General features: G+C 36.4%; 1 protein-coding gene across 9 annotated transcripts in view; it reads right to left on the minus strand.

Annotated features, from left to right (window-relative positions):
* GPHN (gephyrin) overlaps positions 1–23,849 on the minus strand; it is a 296,954-nt gene that overhangs the window by 156,177 nt on the left and 116,928 nt on the right. For all 9 annotated transcript variants that reach the window (XM_055715673.1, XM_055715679.1, XM_055715678.1 and 6 more), the window contains one exon: positions 16,249–16,306. In XM_055715673.1, the coding sequence (XP_055571648.1) occupies positions 16,249–16,306 (58 nt within the window). The remainder of the gene's footprint in view (positions 1–16,248; positions 16,307–23,849) is intronic.

Here is a 23,849-nt window from a genome sequence, read left to right on the forward strand (position 1 = left end):
TAGTTAATTAAGTGTTCTGGCAATGAATATATTTGTACCATGTGATTCAGTTGCAAAATCAAGATCTCTGCCAAAACAAAAAGCTGCAGCATCGAGGGAACAGTTGTCAATGAGTAAAACCCTTACGATGTCTGTTTTAAGAGGAATCAATGATTTATAAACTCTAACTACTTAGCATAAGACAAATCAAATCTTAAGTGTCCTTTTAAATAAAATGGTTTCTTAAGTTCTAAACCTCCAATGATTTCTATTGTGTTAAACTTAGCAGACATTTCTCACCATAAGTAATCCTTTTGAGATAATGTATTTCAGAAAGTATTTTTCAAATTTACTTTGAAATTGCTTTCACTTTATCTGAAGTTTACATTTCACCTTCATAAATATCTAAAGACAACATTAATTTAAATGTCACAATTAATATACAAATATCACAATTAACCATACTTTCATAAATGGGTATTTATGCCTCTCTCCCGTTTCCCTTGAGAAAAAATGGAGAGAGAATACATACACTCTTTTAAGTAGTTTTCCAAAAGGATAATCAGCGAGACTCAGTAATTATGGAAATGTTTAAGGAGTACAGTTGTAGGTACAGCAGGTTCTAGCGAAAAAAGATCATTCCCATTGTTACTAATGTGCTCAAATCAAACAGGCAGTGGAGGTTATGTACAGAAATGTCTGCTGCTTCACAGGAACAGAACCCTCCTTGCTAAAGCATGAGTAATTTCTAGAGCTGTGAAACCATGGAAGACCCTCTGGACTAGGAAGCACTTGTTTCTTATTTTAAAAATAGAAGAATACACACAAGGTAGCCTTTACAAGAATCCCGAGTTAGTTATATACTTCAAAAAAAAGTTGCATAAGAAATGAGTATTTTTGACTGCGTATCATCTGCAATATTATTATTATTATTATTCTAACATATGGTCTGTGTCATGAAAATGTTTACATCAGCAATTTTTGGGGTTTTAATTGCAAAACTTACCTTTCTGGACATGTTAAAATCACATTACAGTCATCTACTCAGTGCAATTATAGAATAAAGGCATCATCTCAATAATTAAAAATATCATATTGCCCCTTTCAAAGAGTTGTACCATCTCCCACACATTCTACTTTGAGGATTATGATGCATGCAGTATATGTTATCTCTGAACTACTGCTTTCCCTTGTAGTGACAATTGCCACTTTAGTGCTGGAGAGTGATGAAGAGCCTACACAGGCAGCAGAGTCATTCAGGTAGTATTTTCAGTAAGAGAGAGTAGGTGGAATTAGTGGATGAAGGAGACCATGCAACACATTTTAACTGTGAGCAAGAGCTGGGCAATGCCCTCCAGAAATCCAGGACCACACAATATTCTATTTAAAATGTTTCTAACATTGTAGTGACCCTGGCCGGGAGACCATTGCACACCAAGGAGTCAAGTGATCCACCAAACGGTTACCCTGCAGTTCCCACAGCAGGTGTGCTGTGCTCCACATCTAGCATGGCTTTCAGGACCACACCATGCTGCACAAATCCTTGGCCAAGGACAGACTCAGCCACCTCACTGTAATAGAGGAGCAGTAGGCAGCTCCCAGTCAGTACTGGTGATTCCACCACCAGTGTGGCCGTTCCTTTACCTGAAAGTGTAGCAAGAATTTCTCATGAGTGGAGAAATCTATCAGGGATTGATCCGATGCTGCACAAACACACGGTTCCCAGCATCTGAAGGGAGTAAGATTTATTTGCTACCCAAATTCCTCCTCTTAAATCTGCCTTATTAAAGCAGATATGAAGCCATTTGTTGTCAGGCCTCTCTCTCTCTCTCTCTCCCTCTTCCCTTTTCATTATAGCACTCTGACTCTACAGAAGGAGTTGTAATTACTAAAGAAGTTTCTTCTGTCCTGTAAGAGTTCTCTCTCCATGCCTGGTAATATTAATATCTGTGATATTTGAAGACTTTAAAAAGAGAGCAAAGATTTTTTTCTTCTGCTAAGAGTTATAAATTTGTGATTAAAGATCAGGTCTACCAGGAAACTAACAATTCTGTAGCAGCAGTATTTCAAGAGCTTTTACATTTGTACCCATGAATCTAAGCACAGTATTTGACACTTTCTCCACTTAGAATTTTTGGTTTTGGAGCTGTAACCAACCATACTGCTCAACTCTGAAAAAAAAATAAATAAAAAAAAATTAAGCCAATTGCCAAGCCACTGTAGCTATTTTTCCTAAATGTCACAGGTCATTTAGTAGTCCATTAAGTCTCTAGCTGCTGTTTCAGCTTTCACTTCTGTCTAACTCCAAAAGCAGAGATATTTTTAGTAGGTAAATCTAACCATTTTTTGTCTGTCACTCAAACTCCAAAACATCTCAAAGAAAACATCATAAGAGCATTGGCTACAGCAAATATATTTAGTTGGAATGAGCAGTATACAGCTCTACAAAAAAACCCAACTATACAGAGAAAAACATTTTTCATCAGACAGGTCCTTTTCTATCCCATTCCTTGGATTGTGGAAAACTTGAGTTTCATGTATTTTTGAACCTTTAGAAAAAAACTGATAATAATAATGATAAAACTGAGGCACAGAAAAGCAGACTACTACCTAATTTAAACGTACCCAGTTGAAAGTCATAACTAGCAAGTTGACATGTGGCCATCCTCATTTACAGTACTTACAAAAGAATACTATTTTGCTCAAGAAATAATTGCAGGCTAACAGAATAAACAGACGTAATCCCTTTGGGCTCCTTTTATTATCATGACTATTTTTGTAGGGAGATACTAAATTTCTCATTGACCTACTTGGAGAAAACTTCTGATTAGTAATCTCTGTTTCTTGGATAGATTTCACTGTTTGACTGAGTTTTGACAAGAAAATGTTTATTTCTTTTGCAAACTCTACTTTGGATGTTACCTTCAGTTCCCTGAAGATAATCCAAGATGGAGGAGAGGGGTAAATCAGGTTTTCATGAGAAGTTTTGTATAAGAGAAACAGCAACAATCTCGAGAACCATCTTAAATCAACCCTTCCTAGAAGTGACAGCAGAAAAATTGTTTATACAGCAGTATCAATTTTTATTATTTTATTTTTTTTTTTTTAATTTTTGGGGGCATTTGTAAGCTATTAGCCACCCTGTGTGTAAAATAGACTCACTATTATACCAGGGGTCCTCAAACTTTTTAAACAGGGGCTGGCACGCAGATGCAGTGGCAGGCAGCCATCTGCGGCTGCTTGGTTCCCCCCCCAACACCTGGCAGGGGGGTGGTGGGGGGGTTCTGTAAATACCGGGGGCCGGATTGAGGACCCTGGGGGGCTGTATCCAGCCCGCAGGCCGTAGTTTGAGGACCCCTGATTTAGACATTGTCAGTGATCTCGATGCACTGCATCTTCTTCCTGATTTTGAAGCCTACAAGTTGACGTGACTTAAGCAAAATACATTAAGTGCGCAATCAGAGAAAAAGAACTTGTACCCAATTTGTTAATTCTGAAGAATTATGTTGTGCTTGTTGATGATGTGTCCAGAGAAGGGCAACAGAGCTGGGGAAGGGTCTGGAGAACAAGTCCTGTAAGGAGCGGCTAAGGGAACAAAGGAGGCTCAGGGGAGACCTTATGGCTCTCTACAGCTACCTGAAAGGAGGCTGTAGCGAGGGGGGTGTCATTCTCTTCTTCCAAGGAACAAGTGATAAGACAAGAGAAAACGGCCTCAAGTTGCTTCAGGGGATATTTAGATTGGATATTAGGGAAAATCTCTTCACTGGGTTGCCCAGCATTGGAACAGGCTGCCCAGGGAAGGAGTTGTGTCACCATCCCTGGAGACTTAAAAGATGTGTAGATGCTGTGCTTAGGGACAGGGTTTAGACTTGGCAGTCCTGAGTTAATGGGTGGTCTTGATGATCTTAAAGGTCTTTTCCAACCTAAATGATTTATGATTCTATGATAGAACAGTTTCTTATAATTAAGACCACAAAAAAAGATGAAAGTTGAAGATAGTTGATCACATGTTCATCCCATGTTTCAAGTATACTCAAAATACATAATTATGATAGAAAAAAAATCTCCTTTAGTTTTCTTTCTGGATTATTTAGCTATCCTTAGAAGGCAATTTAAGTGCTCAAACGTGTCCAGTATTGTTTTCATTGGTAGAGATCTAACTGAGTGAATTTAAAAATGTTTTCAACAAAAGCTAGTCTGAAATTAGCTATTTATTCCACCACAAAGGAAAACCATTATTTTTCCCTTTTATTTTTCAGTTTGTATATTATGAGATTGCCATGTTTTTAGATTAACTGCAACATAATTAGCTCAGTCTGTTGTCAAGACTATGTCTCTGCTAAAATATTATTTGTTCAAATGTAGGGATTTTAAAAGACTTTACTAAAGGTACTAAAATCGTGCAAAAAATACTGAAATTATAAAATATTCTTCAAAGACACACAATTACATTAAAATCTCTATGTTACTTCACACAGAATATTTAAATATAAAAATATATTCTAAAAGTGACTGGGTACCCAGATACATGAGCTGTATCAGTTGTTTTACTTACAGCAAAATGGCAAAAGTAGGGAACTGTGCCACAACGATTAAAGCTTTGTGCCTATAGATCAAGTATTGGCTGAATGATCAGCACGTGTGTCCTAAATGCTTTCCATAGTTAGGACTTATTCACAGAAAACCTTGTAATTACCATTTTATCTGTGCACTATTGTTGCCTCTTTCTTTTGTTGGGTCTCTCAGAAGTCAACTCATGAGATTATTGTGCTTGTGAAAGCTTTAATTACAGTTAAGAGCATAATACTTCACAAATACCCATTTTTCATTTTTGAAACACCACCACTCCTTTGGTTTCCTCACGTACAGAAACATTCACAGTTCTGAACAATACTTGGAGACATTTAGAGCTTTTGTATGTAAAGCAGTTCTTTTCAGTTCCCTGATTTTAAGCTTAGGCATCTTTCCTTCAAAACAGCCTGAGGATAATTGTCTGTTGCCTTTTGCAGCCTTCAGATACTCCGTAAAACTAAAGTGTTAGCTTCAGTGTCCCAAATGACACTCAAGATTTATTTTTACACACTGCCTCTTTTATACAGTGTTATTCCCTAGCAATATTTATCAATATATAGAACACGTTCCTTGCTTCAAATATATAAAGAATAGTTGGTTTCTGTTTTATCAAAGGACAAGAATTTTAAAATGTCTTGATGTTAAACTCTTATCTTCATAAGGTATCCTCAGATACATAGCTTCATTTTCAAGAACGATGAATGTTAGGTATTATTTTAAATTATGTTCAACTACCATTACCGCTTCACTGGTGAGAATGCAGAACAACCCTTTAAAATAACAAGACTGAGCAGTATAAATTTCCATAGGGGATCAACCTATTTGTTAATAGAGAGCCTAATGTCACCATGCTACTGAAGCAACATATTGAAACTGTCACAATATTTTAAAATACAAGGCTATTTTGACAGAGCGTAACAATAGTAACAAAGCAGGTGATAAATAATAAGAGAAAATAGAAATATTAGTCTATGCAGAAATGGTGAAAGCAAATATACGTGTTACCTTTGCAGTCTTAACATTTCACCCAATCTTGTCAGAACAATGAGGCAACTGAAATTGTTTCTGACAGAACAATCCTAGAAATCTTTGTGTATTTTTTATATAAGAATATTTAATAAAACAAAACTCTCCAACCACTGCACCTTTACTGAACTTTGATGATTCAGTGGCATTCTCTCCCTTATACATTTCTCTGAGGACAATTAAGTCACATCATTTCTGAAATCCTACTATAATTGAAAGGTACAGAAACAGTGTTACACTAAGTAAAATCAAAATGCTAGCTATTTTATCATGGGGGTATTCAAAAAAAGAACATCAAAGCACAGGGATAATGAAAAAGAGAAACATTAAACTTTAATCTTGTATTAGCGTTTAACTTGAACAGAATCATTTTTCTTGCCTAGATAGGCACATGCTAGGAAACATGTCCATAGGGAGCTCAGAGATATCCCAGAACAGCAAACATTGTGACTTTGGCCACAGCAAATTACATTATGTGTACTGTAATATCAAAACATTCTGTTTAGCAAGCTACTTTCTCTTGCACCCAAATATGTAATACTGCTGTTGTCCAAACAAATACATTATCAGTGTTGTCTCCACACACCATGGCAAAAATAACTGGCTTTTGTTACAACCATAGCTCTCTGAGATAATTTGTCCACAACAGTCCCACTTTATAAGGAATCTGCTGCCTGAGCCAAGATGGACCCACCTCATTCAGGCAACACCTGCACCCTGCACTCGTGTCTGTCTTCTCCTCACCCTGTGGCATCACTTCTTAGTTCCCTTACACAAAAGCAATGAAGAGAAGCAGTTCCATTAACTACGGCTCACACAAACTAAACAACCATATAAAATATGGTGGTTATCAATGCTAATTAACACAATAAGGCTTTTTATCTCAGAAAAACACAGAGAAAGCTCTTGAGAAAGCTTTTTTCTCCTGTGTGCTTGTGCTACAGGAGCAGACTTCAGGAGGAGAATTCCTTTCAGCCTGTTAACATATCTGGGCTTCTTTACTTAAAACTGTTGCTATATAGTATTTTTTAATGTGGAATAGACCTCTTCCTGCAATTTTTTTCTGGATCCTTTTAACAACGTGTTGTCAAGAGGATCTTAATTAAGATACTAATGTGTTCAAGTTACATTTCTGTGGTTTTAAGCAATTTTATATACAGCTCATATGAAATTTTGAATGCTGGGTGATGTTCAGAAAACTATGACAGGCACAGAAGTAAAATAACAATTTGACTGGAAACCAAACTTACGAAAACCAAGTAACACTTTATCTGTTCCTCATATGGAAGTGCTTCTATAAATTTGATAATTCTATAATCTGACTCCAAATGTTTTTCAGCCCTACTGTGTCATTTTTTCCGATTAGGGGACCGGCCCTTCACACACCATTGTATATGGTGGGACACCAGAGGTTCACACATAACAAAAAAGGTTACACACTGTGGTCTGGGTTCCCTTCCTAACAATTACTTACAGTTTTCCCCCCTTGCCCCTTCAGTTTGTCCTGAACACTGAGCTAGTAGTAACCAGCACAGCACACTTCTCAGACCTCATTCTTGGATCACAATCATCCAATCAGACTGCATTTTATATGCAAATTTAGGATTTTTTTCACACCTCCCATACACATCACTTAAGATTTACCTTCACTGAATTTCCTCAGATGGTTTGTCACCCAGTCACTCGGTATCTCAATGTCCCTATTTGCAGTTATATTTCATTTATCTACAAATAATAATTTTCATAATTCACTAAGACATTACCTGTAAATAGCTGTATAGCCTGAAGGTTTAAAAAAAAAAAAAAAAAACCAAAAAAAACCAAAGCAACTGATCTCCTTTCTTTCTATGTATACAGTACCAGTCAGTATTCATCTATTTTGACAATAATAAAAGGCAAGAACTTTCAGAAGTCTATTTACTACAAGAAAAGATCACACTGTAGAACTCCCTCAAACTCAGTCAAGCCCCTAATCAATTATGACAGGACAACATGAAATTTCCTTCACAGATCTCAAAAAAGTCACCAGCATACATTCTTATAGGGTAAATATAATGAAACAAAACTTAATGTAACAGGTCATATGGAAAATTATTAGGGCTTCTATATAAATTTGATTTACTTTTATACTTGCAAGAAGCTATCTGCTGCTTAACAAAGGTGAGCTATTTTCTCCTCTCATTCAGGCTAAGTGAGATCCCGTTTAAAGAAGTGACTTTTCCAGTGAGAACAGATGCCACTGAAAGCATTGTCCAGTATACTGGGTCAGACGAAAAGCACAAGAACTATGTAAGAGTAAGTAAGAAGATGCCCCAAGACGTAACAGGGTTTCAGGTCATGACTTATACAGGTATGTATTTAGCAAAAATGGAAAAGGAAAGAAAGCCAGGAAGGAGTCAGAGAAAATTGGTTTCTATGGCCACAGGGAGAAGCAGAGATATTTTTTATGTGGGAAAAGAACAAGAGATTTGAAATCTCTTGTTCGTTTCTAAAGTATTTAGTGAAGAAAGATTTAACAGACGTACAGGACTGTGGTAATGAAAAATCTGATACACATTAATGTCCCCCTCTTAATGGCAACAACACCGAGAATGCCTAAATGCTTGGTAATCAGAAAGGCTTGAAAGATCAACAACATACTGGTTTGTCACGTAATTTTCAGCTATTTTTCTTTTTTCATCTACAGATACTTTTCTCTTTGCAGGTGAACTACAGGACTATTTTGTTTGCTTTGGAATGTAAATAAAAATATTACTAAAATATTACTAAAATGTTTTTATGTCAATGGCATGGCATTTCAAATTAAATGGATGCACTATCCTCCTGCCCTTCCCTTCGCCATGCTGTAATATTCCATGATCTGCAAAACACAGGCTAAACTTAGTTTGGATGTTCATAAGACCAAATTTCACAGTAAAATATAAAATGTGTTAGTTTGAATCCTTCTCACATTAGAACAGGAATTAATAAGAATGCTTCAGCATCTTTATATTCAAGAAAGCTTAAAAGACGAAGGTAGCTTGCTGAGGTGGTCTCCTTTGTCATTTCTGGAGCCATGCTGTCTCCAAGGCCACTGAGCCTATGAAACATAAGATGGAAAACAGCACAAAAACAAGAAGAGACAATTTCTATTTTCACGTGGGAAGTTAGTGAGTATGCTTCTTCACCCAGAGCATCTAGGCATTTGATGTCCTTGCCAGGAAAGCAGAAGAGTGCTTGTGATACACTGAGCAGTCCATAACAGTGATCAGAGTTTGATCACTAACAGATGTAAAAAAATTTGGGCCGCCTCCAGATGCTTGCTAGTGTCACTTCCAATCAAAAAAAGTGGATTGGCCTTTTCAGTGCCAGATGCCAAAAAGAGTGGATGGATGCTCAGCTTCTCCTGCCCTGGTTGCTTGGTTTATATCATACACATCTCTCAAAACAGTACAGAAGCAGCAAGGCAAAGAGCAAAAACAGAGCATGCCTGTAACACTGTTAATGGCAGCAAATGTCTGGGCCTAATAGAAATCCCATCAAATGCCAGGGAAGATCGACAAAGGCACGGGTGAATCCTGCTGTCCAATCAATAATCAGGGAACAACAATACAGACACTTCAGCCATATCTCTTTCTACATTCTTTTTTGTGCAGACGTTTTTTTGGTTGAGAGGTCTGTGTCTGCAGTGAGTCTCCATCATCCACCAAAGATGAGAGGAACAGATGAAAAGCCCCTTTCAGCGAGTACTCCCTAAGGAATTTCTATATAAAAGCTTGAGATAGCAATAGCCATTAGCACAGAGAACAGTCATGTTCTTCAAGCAAAAAGAGTCTCAAACCTATCTGAGCAGAAATAAAACAATTGAGTCAAACCTGATATCCACAACTACCACTTCATAGGTGGGGAAAATAAATCCCACAATAGAAAAGGCATTTTTACAAAACACTCATATTTCGGTGGTGTGAAAGTGTGCCTAGACAGCGGTTCAGGCTTGTACAGCCACGCTTGGCACCAAAACCCCAGATTCTAAGCCACAATCTAATGTAACATAGACTGCGCTTTCCGGAAAAAAATAAAAAACAGTTTTAGAAGAAACAAAACCAACTTAAAACAACAACAACAAAAAACCCTGACATAACACAACAGATAATGAAATCACCATCACCTAAAAACAATATAATACGATACAATATAATATAATATAATCAGCTATTGACAAGAACTGAAAGTATGGAGCACAAATGCATGGCATGGGGGGACAAAAAGCTAAAAGCACATTATCAATACTGCAAGGGATGTAAATCTCTAGCCTAAGTAACTCTATGAATGTACTTACAGCATGAATGCATACACTCAGACAAACAAATAAAGGAATGTCATTTTTTGTTTCCTATAATGTTTTTCATTATTTTGTTACATTATCTCACACACAGATCTCATTCTTTCCAGCACAGAAACAACAAAAGTCTGCAAGATCATTTAAGCATTTAAGGATTAACACAGCAAGTAAAAACTCAAAGCTCTGTCATCTAAACAATGTAATTTATTAAATTTTTTGTAAGTCATATGTAGCTTGAAAAAGAATAGTAATCAGTGATTGACTCTGCTAATGCAGGATTTAAAAATTAACTCAGGAAGAAATCTGTGTGTACACCAGGTAAAATTTCATTACAGGAAAATACAGTAAGATTTAAAGCTGTTCTAACATGTTCCACTTCTCAACTGTCCTAGATGGATTCATGGCCATATGAAAGCCTTCCTTACAGAAACCTGAGAACCAAGTAGGAGATCCAAATCTGGAAGTTTTTCAGGGATTTCATACACTAAATTGAGATCTCAATGTAACGTCTATTTTTTGTTACTGTTTGGGATACTTGCAAACCCTTTTCTTTTCCTGTCTGCAGGAGCACAATGAAACTGCCTTCTGGGGGCATGTTAAGAGAGTTAAAAGACAAGCCCTCAGTTTTAGCCAACACACAGTGCAGCATTAGTAATCTAATGGAAGAACATATGATCATCACACATTGCCTTTAAATCTTTCTGAACATGTATCTGTAAGCTTTGGAGTCCATGGAGATCCTATTTGTTAATACTTATTAGATATTCAATTGATAATATCCTTTTATGTCATGTTACTCAGTAGGAGCTCTTGTGCCATCAGTTAGTAATTCTAATCTGACTGGTAAGAAGAAGGAAAACATTGGCAGAAAAACTGAGAACCAGAATTGCCCTTCCTGCAAGGTAAATAGTAAAGCTTCTTGGTACTTTACATTTCTCAGTAATGGTATTGGCGGCAGCAAATACTTTAAACAGCTGAACCCTCTTCAAAAAACTCTGATTCTGAAAGGTCACGGAAGAGAAATCTATTTTTCCTTTGTGCTGGATCCACACAGATACACAGAGCAATAATCTCAGCAAATTGTGATGCCTGCCATTATAAACCTTGGAGAAACTTTTTGTGGAGACCCTCAGCAAATGCTGATATACTTAGCAGATGAACATCAGGGAAATAATGAAATAAATCAGACCTAGGACTTAAACTCCTATGCAAAACTAGGATAATTGCACATCTCTTTGATTATGTAATGCATTGTTGATTCTGTAGAAGATGCAAGAAATATTTAAGTGTCCCACCACCCACTATCAAGATACAAAGCCAGTTTTGCGAAGTCTGAATATTTTGAACCACAATTCTGTTCTTATGGGCTATCCACCACAGTGCTAATGACTACCTTTCTTTCATTCCTGATTTTTTGATACAGGACTATAAACCAGAACTTGATGACAAATTGCAACTTACTTTTTCCATACATTGATAAACATAAAAATGCTTTGAAGGCTCTAGGCCAGTGTCTCTTGGCTGCACACAGAGGTTGCATGAGTTTCATCAGTAACTCCTACTGGCATAAAGAACAGATTCTGACATACAGTATTCTGTGGGTATATGACACCACAAGGTCTACAAACCACATGTGCTCAGTCTCTGAATAGACTGATTTTATCTGTAGTAACTTCAAAGGTACAGATTTTTGACGTCAGTGTCCAACTTCACTCTGAAATGCAGCTCACTGACACTGAAATTAGCTTACTTTGTTCATAAGATATTTCTAGATACAATTGTGTGAAAAACTTAACAACTCATTAGTTCCTAAATTCTCTATAGCAACTGATCTTTAAGAAAAGGTTCTCCATTTCCCTTCTGGCTACTTCCCTCTCTCACATGTTGTTTATAATTTTCTACTCTTGGATCTTCATCACTGGAGTTTGTTGCTTCACAGACCTAAGACAATCTGAGAGGAATGTGTTTCAGCTATTCATGAAGAGGATTTTCATATAATAAACTATTAAGTGAACGCATACTTCTAAAGCAAAAAAGAGAGATATTCTGTCATTATTCAGGGGAAAAAGTCTGTAGTCTTAAATGTACCCTTTCATACTTTATGCATATGTGCTTTCATTTAAAAAGCAACTATAGAACAATTACAACTATTCTTTGAGGAGCACACAGTATGCCTCTGTGTGAAAGGGTGGATAATGGAACAACAAAAAAAAATCCCACCTTCCTCCAGAACTGCTTTATATCTAAATCTACAAATTTACAACCATTACTAAGAAAAATTTCTAAGAAGATTTCTTAATATTAACTACTAGAGGAGGTAACCATTTAACCTTGTTCTCTACACTGGAAATATCTGCCTTGTACCACAAGTACAGTTTCAAAAGAATGAAATACAATGGCAATGTCTTTCTTGTGTGAACTGCTTTTATGAATTGAACACCTGCTGCCAAATTAATTTCTGGTCTTGAGACCGAGATGCATGCATGTGCCTACATGAAAAGCATATGGGAAAACACTTTAAAAATAATTTAAATTCCTTTCTGCTTTTGATTTGCAAATCCTAGCAAACAAAGTATTTTTTTAGAAATCTGTTAAGGAGTGGTCTACTCATTCACCAAGTCTTCCTGTAGAATAACAATCCTTCACAACATCATGCAATTCTTTTGTAATGAAAGAATGCTGAAACCAAAAAGAACATCTCTCATGGTATTATAAACTGTAAGATGCTACTGTTGACATATAAAACTACCCACAGGCACATCACACAAACTTTCCCTCATTGGTAATACGTATAAATTGTTCTTCAGTCAAGGCAAACTCCACATTGTAATAGAAATTGTATTTTGTCATTAATGTCATTAACCAAAAATAAAGAAATGTTGTTTGCTGACATTATTTTCCTCTCAAATGCAATTGCTTTAATTTCCAATCAGAAGATGTTCTTCAAAACCAGGGTTGCCCGACATGCTCACCTGTCCCTATGTACATGAAATTATTTGTCTTGGAAGACCTCTCCTTTAGGCACAACATACTACTACCATGGACAAGGAGCAAGACTGAAATCTGCCAATGTGTTTTTGCATGTTTGAAAAGCTCCTTGCTTACAGGACAAATAATTCTGACAAGAATAAACTTCTAGAGAAAGTCGAAACTTACACACTTTCTCAGAAATATGCTGTAATTCCTCTATTTACTGTCTCCATCAGTTCCTGCAGTATTTTAAAACCAGCAGGTACTGAAAATGCAGTGTCATTGCTTAAACTGGTGTAGAGAAATGACAGAAATGCAGATGGCTATACATCCATTTAGGCATTCACTCAGTTTTTCCTCCTCTGAGAGCTTCTCTTATGGAAGCATTGGTCCTGAAGATCCTGTGATAGAAGACATTTCTACCTTCTAGAAAAGTTTTCAGGGGGGAAAGCCTGTGATGGTATTGTCATACGGTTTACCTGTTGAGCACACTCATGTTGGGAACCTAAGCACCTATGACAAAAATCTTGAGAAGGTAAGCTGCATCACACTCCATTTCAGACTGACAATAGATGCTGAGGAACCATAGTGGTGATTGGTTCCACACAATTCTTCCTAACCTTGCTAAGGTGCTTGAGGGTAGCTAGGGTACATACTATCATTTCTGCCATAAATACTCCTAATTCATATGCCTATAAGCATGCCAGACACACTTAATTTTGGTAAGTGGGATTCACTGCTTTGATTATACCCAACACTGACATATATATCCATTCAAAAAAATAGGTACATACATGTACAGGCAATATTCTAGATACATGAACCACATATGATCTCACAGTACATATATACACATAGTAAAATCACACTTACACTAAACACTCCAGAATGGAAACATTATAGAGACATACAGGTTATTTTTTACATTACTAATACATTTAGAAACATTCATTTCATTAATCTTCTAAAGGCAAGTATATTAAGGCTTACAGAGCTTTTCCTGTTCTATAAATTCAGAGATACAGTCTTGGCTTACCAGTGGTGTTCTACCTAAGATGTAATTGCACAAATTAACAAAATCAATACATGTTTTCCTCATAAATTATTTTGAGCTGTAGAAGAGGTTAATCTACCACTTTTTCTAGAATAAATGGAAATGCTGTCAAAGAGACTTATTTATTTGCCATAGCAATTATTGCTCTCTGTCTGATAAAGGTACCCTCTTTTGCCATTTAAGCAAGCAGTTTACTTTGTAAGGACTATCAGAAAACATGAATATTGCAACTCCTGTGAATATAACTCATCAACCTGTCAACTTACACTATATATTAAAAATGGAGCTATTCTTGCATAGTTCATCAAATTAAACACCTTATATATTTCATGTTTAAATAGGGGAGAGTTAATTGTGAGGCGTTGTGCATGGAAGAAGATTCTGTCCTCTCTAGAAGTAACATTCCAATAATCTCATTTGCTTTCTCTTTTATTTCCTCCTCTCCCCTTTTTCTATTCAAAATCTGCTTGGAGAACCTTTCAGAAGTTAAGACTCTCCCTACATTTACTGCAAGGATACTTAGTCTCCCTGTTTGCCAGCTGATACTAAAAACACATATATACAAAAGAATACTTTTCCATATGCGATACAGATTTGTTCATTATACTCACTGCTGGCGTGTCCTCGCATCTTCCAGTAGTGCCTTATTTCATATGAACAAAACCTATTGTATTACAGCTTGAGAAGTTCAATCATTTAAGGTGTGAGAGGTGGGCTGACTTCAGTCACAACCACAAAAAGCCCATTACCTGAACAAGACAAGACAACTACCAGAAACAAGTAAAGGAGGCGATTTTTTCCAAACACTTCAAATAGTTCTGACTTCAAACAATACAATCCTCCCTCCTCTCTTAGAAGCTGGCACAACTTAGATCAATGAGTAACCAACCCACCCCTTGCTGTTTCCTAGGATCTCGGGCATTTTAACATCAGCTGATTAAGAAAGAGCTGAAAAATCAGAATAGGCCTTCTTCACAGGTGGAGGGGAAAACACATTCCTCTGACTACTGGTCTTGCCTAATACCATAAGTGCCTAAAAATAAAAGTATTTCTTATTTCCCAGTACTCCATCTTACTTTGTTCACTGAACTCAGTTTACACAACAAAACCAGAAATATTTGCTTCTTTTTCTGCATCTTCAACATCAGCAAAATGTCAGCGAATCTGGATTTCTTTTATTAAAGGAGAAAGATTATGGTTTAGGGGTTTTGTCATTTTTGTTTTTATAGTTTTGGTGCAGTTCTCTGAAAGTGAAAACACTACATAACACTACTGAGTTTTGAAAATTTTTTCTTTCTTTCTAATACCAAACTCTAAACACTGGACCTACCCTAAGAAATCATGATCCTTTTGATAATTCAAGACAGATGTGTACATGAAACTCAGAGGAGAGAAAAGAATTTTGATCACGACAGTGTAATAACTTTGACTGATACAGATACAGGCAGTCACTGTACTTGCTTACAGTGGGTTTGACGCTAATTGAGGAGGAATAAATCCTCACAACTTTACACACTGTGAAGTCCTATCTAGATCAGATGATTATGCAACCAGTTCCCTTTACTAGATTTTAAACTACTTTTGACTCCTTTGCACAGCTGAAAATGAGCGTATGAAACAGCACAATAGGTTAAGTAATCACAATGAGCAAGCAATACATCAGACTGATGACTACCAATCACATAAAGAACCAGCTACATAGACCAAGCTACCAGATCTAGGCAAATTCCCACCTAGTACCCATCTTTTACTCCACTGAAGAACAAAATTCATACAAATTGCTGAAGTACTTTCCATGAGTGGACTCCACTAAAGTGAATTTTGTTGTAATGCACATTGCATTGGAAGTAAACCTGTATTTTTTGTTGTCATGTCCCAAAATCACAGAGCTTTTAATGATTCTGAGTACCAGTAACTTCATACGATCCCCTTCTTAAGACAGATAATATTGAAAAAACATGGATGTGCTTCTGATCTCAAAAGTAAAATGAACTACATTTACATTTACTTTTGTTATGAAAATGTAACTCAATATACACACTAGTCCTGCATTTCTTTTCAGGTAACAAAACAGAAATATGCTGAATTACACAAGTTTTTGGCATCAAGCAAACCCTACTGAAGTCACCTTAAGCTGAAGATAATCTGTACTTGTAAAAATAATAATTCTATTTTGGATGCCTAAATATGGATCTAATAATTTTACTTTAGATACTTTTTCCCCCATGATACACTTCAAACCAAGAAATAACATGGCTTTTTAATGTAATATTTCTGTAATTTTTCAAGTAAAGAAATTCAGTGTTCAAAGGCAGTAATACTGTACCTTGATTTCTTCTATTTCGTCTGGCACTATCTTGTATGCAGATATAGTCCCACCCAACCTGAAATCAGGAGAAAAATAATATTCTCTAAAATCAGAAGAAAAATATCCTTAAAATCAGTAATACAAAACACAGCATGCAAATGGTGTCATGACTTGTTCCACAACACAAACATTCCTCCCAATGTAGAGGTAAAAGCCACCAAGCCCCACAACAGCAGCAAAAAAACAACCTTTCATTTCTTTATCCAATGAAAAAAACTTAATGTGATTAAACATTAGAAACAAGGTGTCCTTCATAGTCTGAAAGACAAGAATTAGGTCAACCAAGCAGAATTACTATCAGCAGGATATTATTCTTTATATTAACAGCCATCAGTCATCATATTCTACAATTTCTTGTTTGTTGTCTAAGTCATATGGGTAAACACTTGAAGCCTTATGTGCTTTGTATTCAGTGTTTCGCTAAGCTGCTATACAATCTTAAATGCATCCAAATTCAATTCTATAAACTGATATTTTTTTTAATTAGACGTGCAGGTACAGACCTCACAAACCACACAGTTTATGGCTTCCATGTTGGAAAAGTTTCTGCAGTTCATGACTGGTAAGAAAAAGTGGGTTATGCACAATAGTTGGCATTGATATAGAAAAACAGAGGGGTTTGTTCCACATTGAACTTACTGAACTTGTCTACATTCTGCAGAAATTTATGGTAAAGAACAGTTCACATACTGAAGACGTATGAATAGCATGTAGTATAAATGGTGGTAAATATTACATTTTCCCCAGAGACGTGCAGACATGGCTTCTTTTATTTTACTATTTCTCTATATATAAAGCAGTATCATTGATAGTGACAATTCAGACCTAAAAATATAACTGCACTAATGACCTCCCTGCTGGCTCTGCACAGCAACACTAGTAATTTTCTGGGTCCTACAGAAAAGGAAATCACGTAAGAAACTATTTATTGTAAAGCAGTAAACAGCTATCAAATGTGCATTTGTATAATCTTCCCTAGTATTGGAATTTTCAGTATTTCTATGCAGATATATTTCCTTATATTAAATCTTGATATTATTATACATACCGTTTTCTCAACCTAAAAAGAGGAGGAGAGAGTAACATGGAAAATACAGTAAGATTTTCCTCACAAGTCCTTCCTTTCCACATCTCTACATTTAAGTCACTCTCAGCAATTAAGAGTTTGAAGGCTTTAGACAGAAGATTAAGTCTGCATAGGAAAAGTCAAGTGTGAAGGCCACCACTGCTCCATGTAATATCACCTATGATTTCCAAGGTAGAGACAGGGTCCAGAGATTACAGCATTGATACTAATCATCAATGGAGTTGAAAGTTGAAGAGAATCGAAACTTTTTTTTGCCAGTGCAAGTACAAATATGAGCTTCTATTCTTCACTATACCTGACCTTTGTTCAAATAGTGTTTTCAGGGACAGCTACAAAAATTTGTTTTAACATCATGATGAAGGATTGCTTTCTTCAGTGCATGTTATCACTGCACATGACTATTGCTATTGAAATGATATCTGTAAGAAAACATTTTTTATTCAGTTCTTACAGATCCATTCATGTCCGCACTCTGGAGTACCCAAAAAATAACTTCATTGACTTCCTACCCTCTAGCAGAAATGGATAACAGGGCCTCTGCTGCCAGCACTCCACCAGCCAGGAAACCTGGCAGGCTTCTTTATTGGCCACCCTTGGCACAGCTATTAAGCACTTTCTTGGAATACATCAGGAAAAAAAATTAAAAATCAAAATAATTGACTCAGTAAACTCATCAGGCTTGCTTAAACCATTAATTAGCATCATTTTCTGCAAATACATCTGCAAAATTTTATGTCAAGAGTTTAACATACGCTGAATCTGCCAAGTTGCTGTCCAAATGGTAGCACCATTTAAAGTAAAACGTCAGTTACAATTCCACATTTTTTAAAGAGAAAGTTATGTTACTGTTTAAATAAACAATCACTCACCTATAGCTCCAGCTCACCATACCAATCTTAATGCATTTTCAATCACAGACTAAAACCTTTAGCTTGAAAATCCAGGCTACACATATAACAACACATTTGAAACTGAAATAGAACCAGACACATGTATACAATTCTATAAATACCTAGGAGCTGAAATGAAGGTTTTCTAAGGAAGTCAATACTACCTTCATTTCATAACATTAAGGTTTCACTCCATCTTATAACTCCTGGAAGACAGATCCACCACAGCAGATTGCTAGTTAACTCTGGTACCATAGAGGACATAACAGACATTTGACTGTGTATAAAGTTTGGGTGTGAGTTTCACAGAAGTTTAAAGGCGTCACACACACTGGGAGGAACTAGTTAACACAGCCTGAAGTCTTCGTAAGTATATGTGAGGAACAGATTTTTTTGTTTTACTATATAATAATGTATCTATGAGATAAAAGGTTTTAAGCTGCCTATTTGGCAGCCTGTGAGTAGTGAACAATAACATACAGATAAAATTTAAAAACAGTCTGCTTTTTACACTGTGATCAGAAAAGCAAGGCACCAGCTAGCATGAGTATACATTAAGTACTGTGGGCTTTGTACTCCAGAATATAATGCAGCAAAGAACATGTTAGAAAGGCCAGAATTCAGTTCATCAGGGACCCAATTTTTGTGCAGATTCACTCTTCATCTTTCTCATTTTTTAGTTTTATTACAGATTTTATTATAGTTTTCTCTAGTTGAACAACAAAAGACACAGCATCCTACAATATAAATGACATTTTGTCTCAGAACAAATACAGACCCAACCAAGAGCAAAGGTAAATATACAGCCAGGTATTGCCAGCAAGCTGAAAAGACAGTCACAAACTTCATCTAGAGAGACCTATTGCACCGTCTGTCTCTCCCAAACTGCAGTATTTTCACACTATAGCAAGCCAGACTATTTAATAATGAAATTATTTTAAATACTAGTTAGCTTTAATTTTTCACATCTATACGTAACAGATAATCTCTGAAAGGTTCCACAATTTATATTCAAATTTCAGTAAACATCAGCCTCATCAGGTCTGCGCCATACCCTGCATGTAATACAGAGAACTGAGGTGTCTAATAGCTTTGCAGAAGAGGAGTGAAATTATTCCTAGATGTAGAAATCCGAGCTGACACAATAAAAACAAAGAACCACACCTTATATTGGGCTAAACTGGTGAAGGTCTTTGAGGAGATAATCAGAAAAGACAGGATATAGATCCATAAAACTAATTAGAAAATAATAAATCTTATATAACAATTTGCACAGGAGTTTGTGAAAGAATAGAAACTTTGCAGCTTTTTTAGGAAACTTCTTGGAAAAAAGTGCATCTCAGGTTGGCATATAATGCATAGACTGGGTTCGCAGGAAGTTCACAAAAATGTTTCGGAGAATGTGGAAAGCAAGGTTTCTATAGCAACCTAAGAAATCAGCAAAATAGAGGAAATAAACTGAAGTGAGGCCAATACGGTTGTATTGGAACAGATGGAAGCTTTACTACTTCACAAATTAAAGCAGAGTATCATTGAGGAGGGAAAACCTGAAATTCATCCAGGTTAAGGAAAGTTAAAAAACTAGGAAGAACTGTGCTCAAAAGGAGGCAAGAGTCAATGAACCACAACCCAAATGGGAAGAGAACTCAAGAACGCAAAACTTAAAAATAAATAAATTACAGCTCTGTTAAAACAACAAACTATCCATTATTTTAATGTTATCCTTTTATGAGCTGTTTGCTGTGTTTCAATACCCTATCTAAAACAGAAACTTAATTTCTCATTTTTAAACATTTATTCTGGATATAAGGTTAAAATTATCACAGTGTATTTTCCATACAGTTAGTTTGGACTTCTGACTGGATTTCCCTTGTGCCCCTGTATACGTGCATGTGCCAATGGACTCATTGGATTATTAGTGCACAACTACATCATGTCCAAGACACTTGTGCACTTGGACTGAATCAATATAGATTGGCTTTTATAACTTGTATTCTAACCAAAGATATGAACACAGTCTTTATATACAGTTCCACATTCAGTGACTGTCATAAGAAGCTGAGCTATTGATTCATCTGTTACTTTAATAAATGAGTCACACTGAATGCAATGAAGTCAATTTTCTAAAAATATCTTGTAGCCAGCTTGGCTGCTGTCATCTGCTGAAGTTCTCCAATACCACTTTAATTAACATTAATGTTTCTTCAGATAGATCACTGTCTAAATTATATCAAGTTGTCACTAAACCTCCCAGTGAAACTCTGCTTCATCTTTAAATGAAAGCAAAATTCAAAATCCTCTGCTCGACTTTTTTTTTCCCAGATCCATCTCATAAATATGTTCATTATCTACCATCAGGATATTTTATCTTTTGACTGATGTATAAACCAAGCAGAATATTCAAGAGAGACTGTGCTTGTGAGCAGATCAAATGACTGGAAGCCAGACAGGATATTTCCAGTTCTAAGGGCATGTTCATTTTATCGCAGGCTACTAAATGAATACACGTGATGATACGACTTCTGCTGGAGCCAACTGACCAAGACAGCATTTTTAGCCTACTCAGCTGGGCTAGCTTAATGTCGACCTGTGAGACATCAGCAAATCACCTTGCCTTGGATGCTCACAGACAGCCAAAACTTCACAGAGTATTCCTAGGAAAGAGGTGGCAGAATTACATTCAAAGCAACTTTGTTCTCCACTGCCTGTAAAGAGCATACATTAAAGGCAGACACAAAGCTACTTTAATTGATACTTGTTTCTACTGACCTTTGCAAAATCGTTAAAGCACCCTGAAGGGAGGTAGTAAGAAGGCATGCTATTTTGGGCTCCCTTCCTACACAACAGAACACTGGCAGCTAGCAAGCTGGGCTACAGCTCTGATCACTGGCTGCACGCCAGCAATGAATTGTGCAAACCAGCTTGCAAAGTGCTTCCTGACAGCAGTTGTACTTACTTTAAGGTGTAGAATTAAGTGATAAAAGATCCAGCCCATGGGTTTTGTTTTGTTTCTCTTTGTTGGGTTGGGTTTTTTTTTTAATAGAGTCAATAATTAGATCCTTGAAAACTTACCTACCCCCTGGTAATCTTAGGCTAACTTCAACATGCTATACTCAAAAACCTCACAGAAATAAAATGATTGCTGACATGCCCTCTGTTCGTTCATGTCTCATGAACAGCTCTGAGATTAAGATGTCAAAATTACAGGATTCTCCCTCTGCCTCACCATATAATGGTATTTTTCTCTTTCAGTCTGCAAAGTTGTTTGGTTTGTTGTTTGGGTTTTTTTACTTTACTACAGGAAAAGCAAGAATAAATTAGGAGAAGCTAATTTTTCAGACACCTTCAGTAGGAAAATACTGCTACCTCAACAATCTGTTATTGGGAAAGAAGGTAAAAAGGATCTTTATCCTCAGCATATGTCAGAAACTAGGGACGAGGTTGTATGTGGATCATTTGGCAATCACATGACCAGGAGCCACTCTCCTCTTTCAGCAGAACGACTTACTCAATTTTTTGCAGGAAAATTGGAACTGTTATGACATATGTATATCAACTTAAAAGACACCTCTGTATAGCATCAAAATCCACATCAGTTCGGGGCTTAGTGTAGTTTTCTGGGACGTATCTTTGGTTTAACTCAGTGCACGAGACAGACCTATATATGACAGTTTGGGGTATAATTGCTGCCAGCCAAAAGACAGATCCTATAAACTGCCTCCTCTTGAAAATGTTTATCAGTTTACTTGTTGCCTGATAAAGACAGAAGGAGGGCAGGGAAGACAAGATCCCCAAGAAATTTTGGGCTTGCAGGCACTGGCCCCCAAAAGAACCAAAATGGATGAAGAGGACATCTGAAATACATGGACTTTTCAGTGGTGCAATGTTGTTATCTTTTTTACCTTTAGCATGAAAAGAGGTGCCTTCTGGGCAAAAGTAGGAAGAATGCTGAACTTCCATGAGAAGCAAAAACTATTTAGAGTTTTGATTTTCACAGAAAAAATTCATTAATAATTAGTCAAAAGCCCTATCATTAATACTTACATGATTCACAGCAAGGGTAGAAAGCATGCAGATGGCAAACATTTTAAGATCTCTGAACAGAAAGAAATTAAATATAAATATGGATATTTATAAATTCAAAATGTTGAGGCCTTTAGCATTTGACTGTGTCAGACAATGTAGCATGCAGAACCCTACACCAAATACTTCATGGTTTGTAATAGCCTAGTTCTACCAGGTTACAACAAAACAGAGAGGCTCTGCACCTGAAACGGGCTGATAATAAAATACCACAGACTAATTCTGTACTTAGAATTTTCATTAGAGATTCAAAATTTTATTTCTAATTTAAACTGACTTTTAAAGTCTTCCCGAATGCCAGCAGAATCTGAAAACAGTCTTGCCATGTGGACCAACAGCAAAAAGCTCACTTCTGTGCCGGATGCGCGCGTGTTTACAGCACAGAGGAATGATTGTACTATGCTCCATCTGATTGGTAATCTAACTATGGAAAATGTACATTAAATCAAACAGACAGAAATGTCAGCAGCATTTAAGTAAAAATGTGTTCAGTGACTTTGAACGTTCCCACCGGGGCATCAGATGCTTGACCAGCCAGCTCATTAAACAACATGAGCAAGATTTGAAATTTCCTGAGAGAAAAAATATGCAGAAGCAGACAAAAATAATTACCATGAAAACATTCAAATTCTCACCATTTAGACACAGAAATATATATTTAAGATCCATGTTGGGATTTAGTTGGTAGACTGAGAACTTTAAAACACTGTACGAACAGAAGTATTTATAGTAAGGGCCAAGACAGTAATAAATTTTGGGTTTAGTTTGTCCTACAGGAAATACTGTGGTAAGGCAAAGTACATATTTGCATTTTTTCCAGCAAGTACATACCTTGTATATAGGAGAGATACAGAGCATTTGCATATATATTGCTAGCAATTGCCTGTCACAAAATCCTCGCCCTACCTAAAAGCAAAATCTTTGGGTGCCTGAGAGTGACCTTTTGCCTATCTCAGAAGGCACTGAAAAATTAAGGAATTTAGACAGTATCGTAAGGATTGCAATGATCTGCCTGGAAATGAAAGATTCCACTGGTAAATTACAGTAACAGCTTGTAGAAACCTATACAGGCGGATAAAGCTATTTTTGCTGACAGTCCTATAATTTCAGTTGAGATCTATTTGCTTCTACCCAAATGTAAAAGACCATCTGAATCAAATGTTAAGAAAAAGAAGATTCCTCCTAGGAGAATAAATTGACCCACAACTAGTAGAAACAGGAAGGCTTATTTGCTTATAGATTAACCCTGGTCATCACCCCCACAAACTTTTAGTATCCCACACAAAAATGGATATAAAAAAATATGGCCCTCCACCATGAACTCTTCAGTTTTTTTGCCATGTACATGCTTCTCATATCCCACAATAATACCATAACTTTCTTCCCAATAATTTTATTGTATATTTTCCCTTCCATTTCTTAGATGCCCAAGCATGTACACATGCTTATGAATCACAGACTGGTCAGGGTTGGAAGGGACCTCTGGAGATAATCTAGTC

The sequence above is a fragment of the Falco cherrug genome, chromosome 7 (genome assembly GCF_023634085.1).
Source record: "Falco cherrug isolate bFalChe1 chromosome 7, bFalChe1.pri, whole genome shotgun sequence".
NCBI classification, from domain to species: domain Eukaryota; kingdom Metazoa; phylum Chordata; class Aves; order Falconiformes; family Falconidae; genus Falco; species Falco cherrug.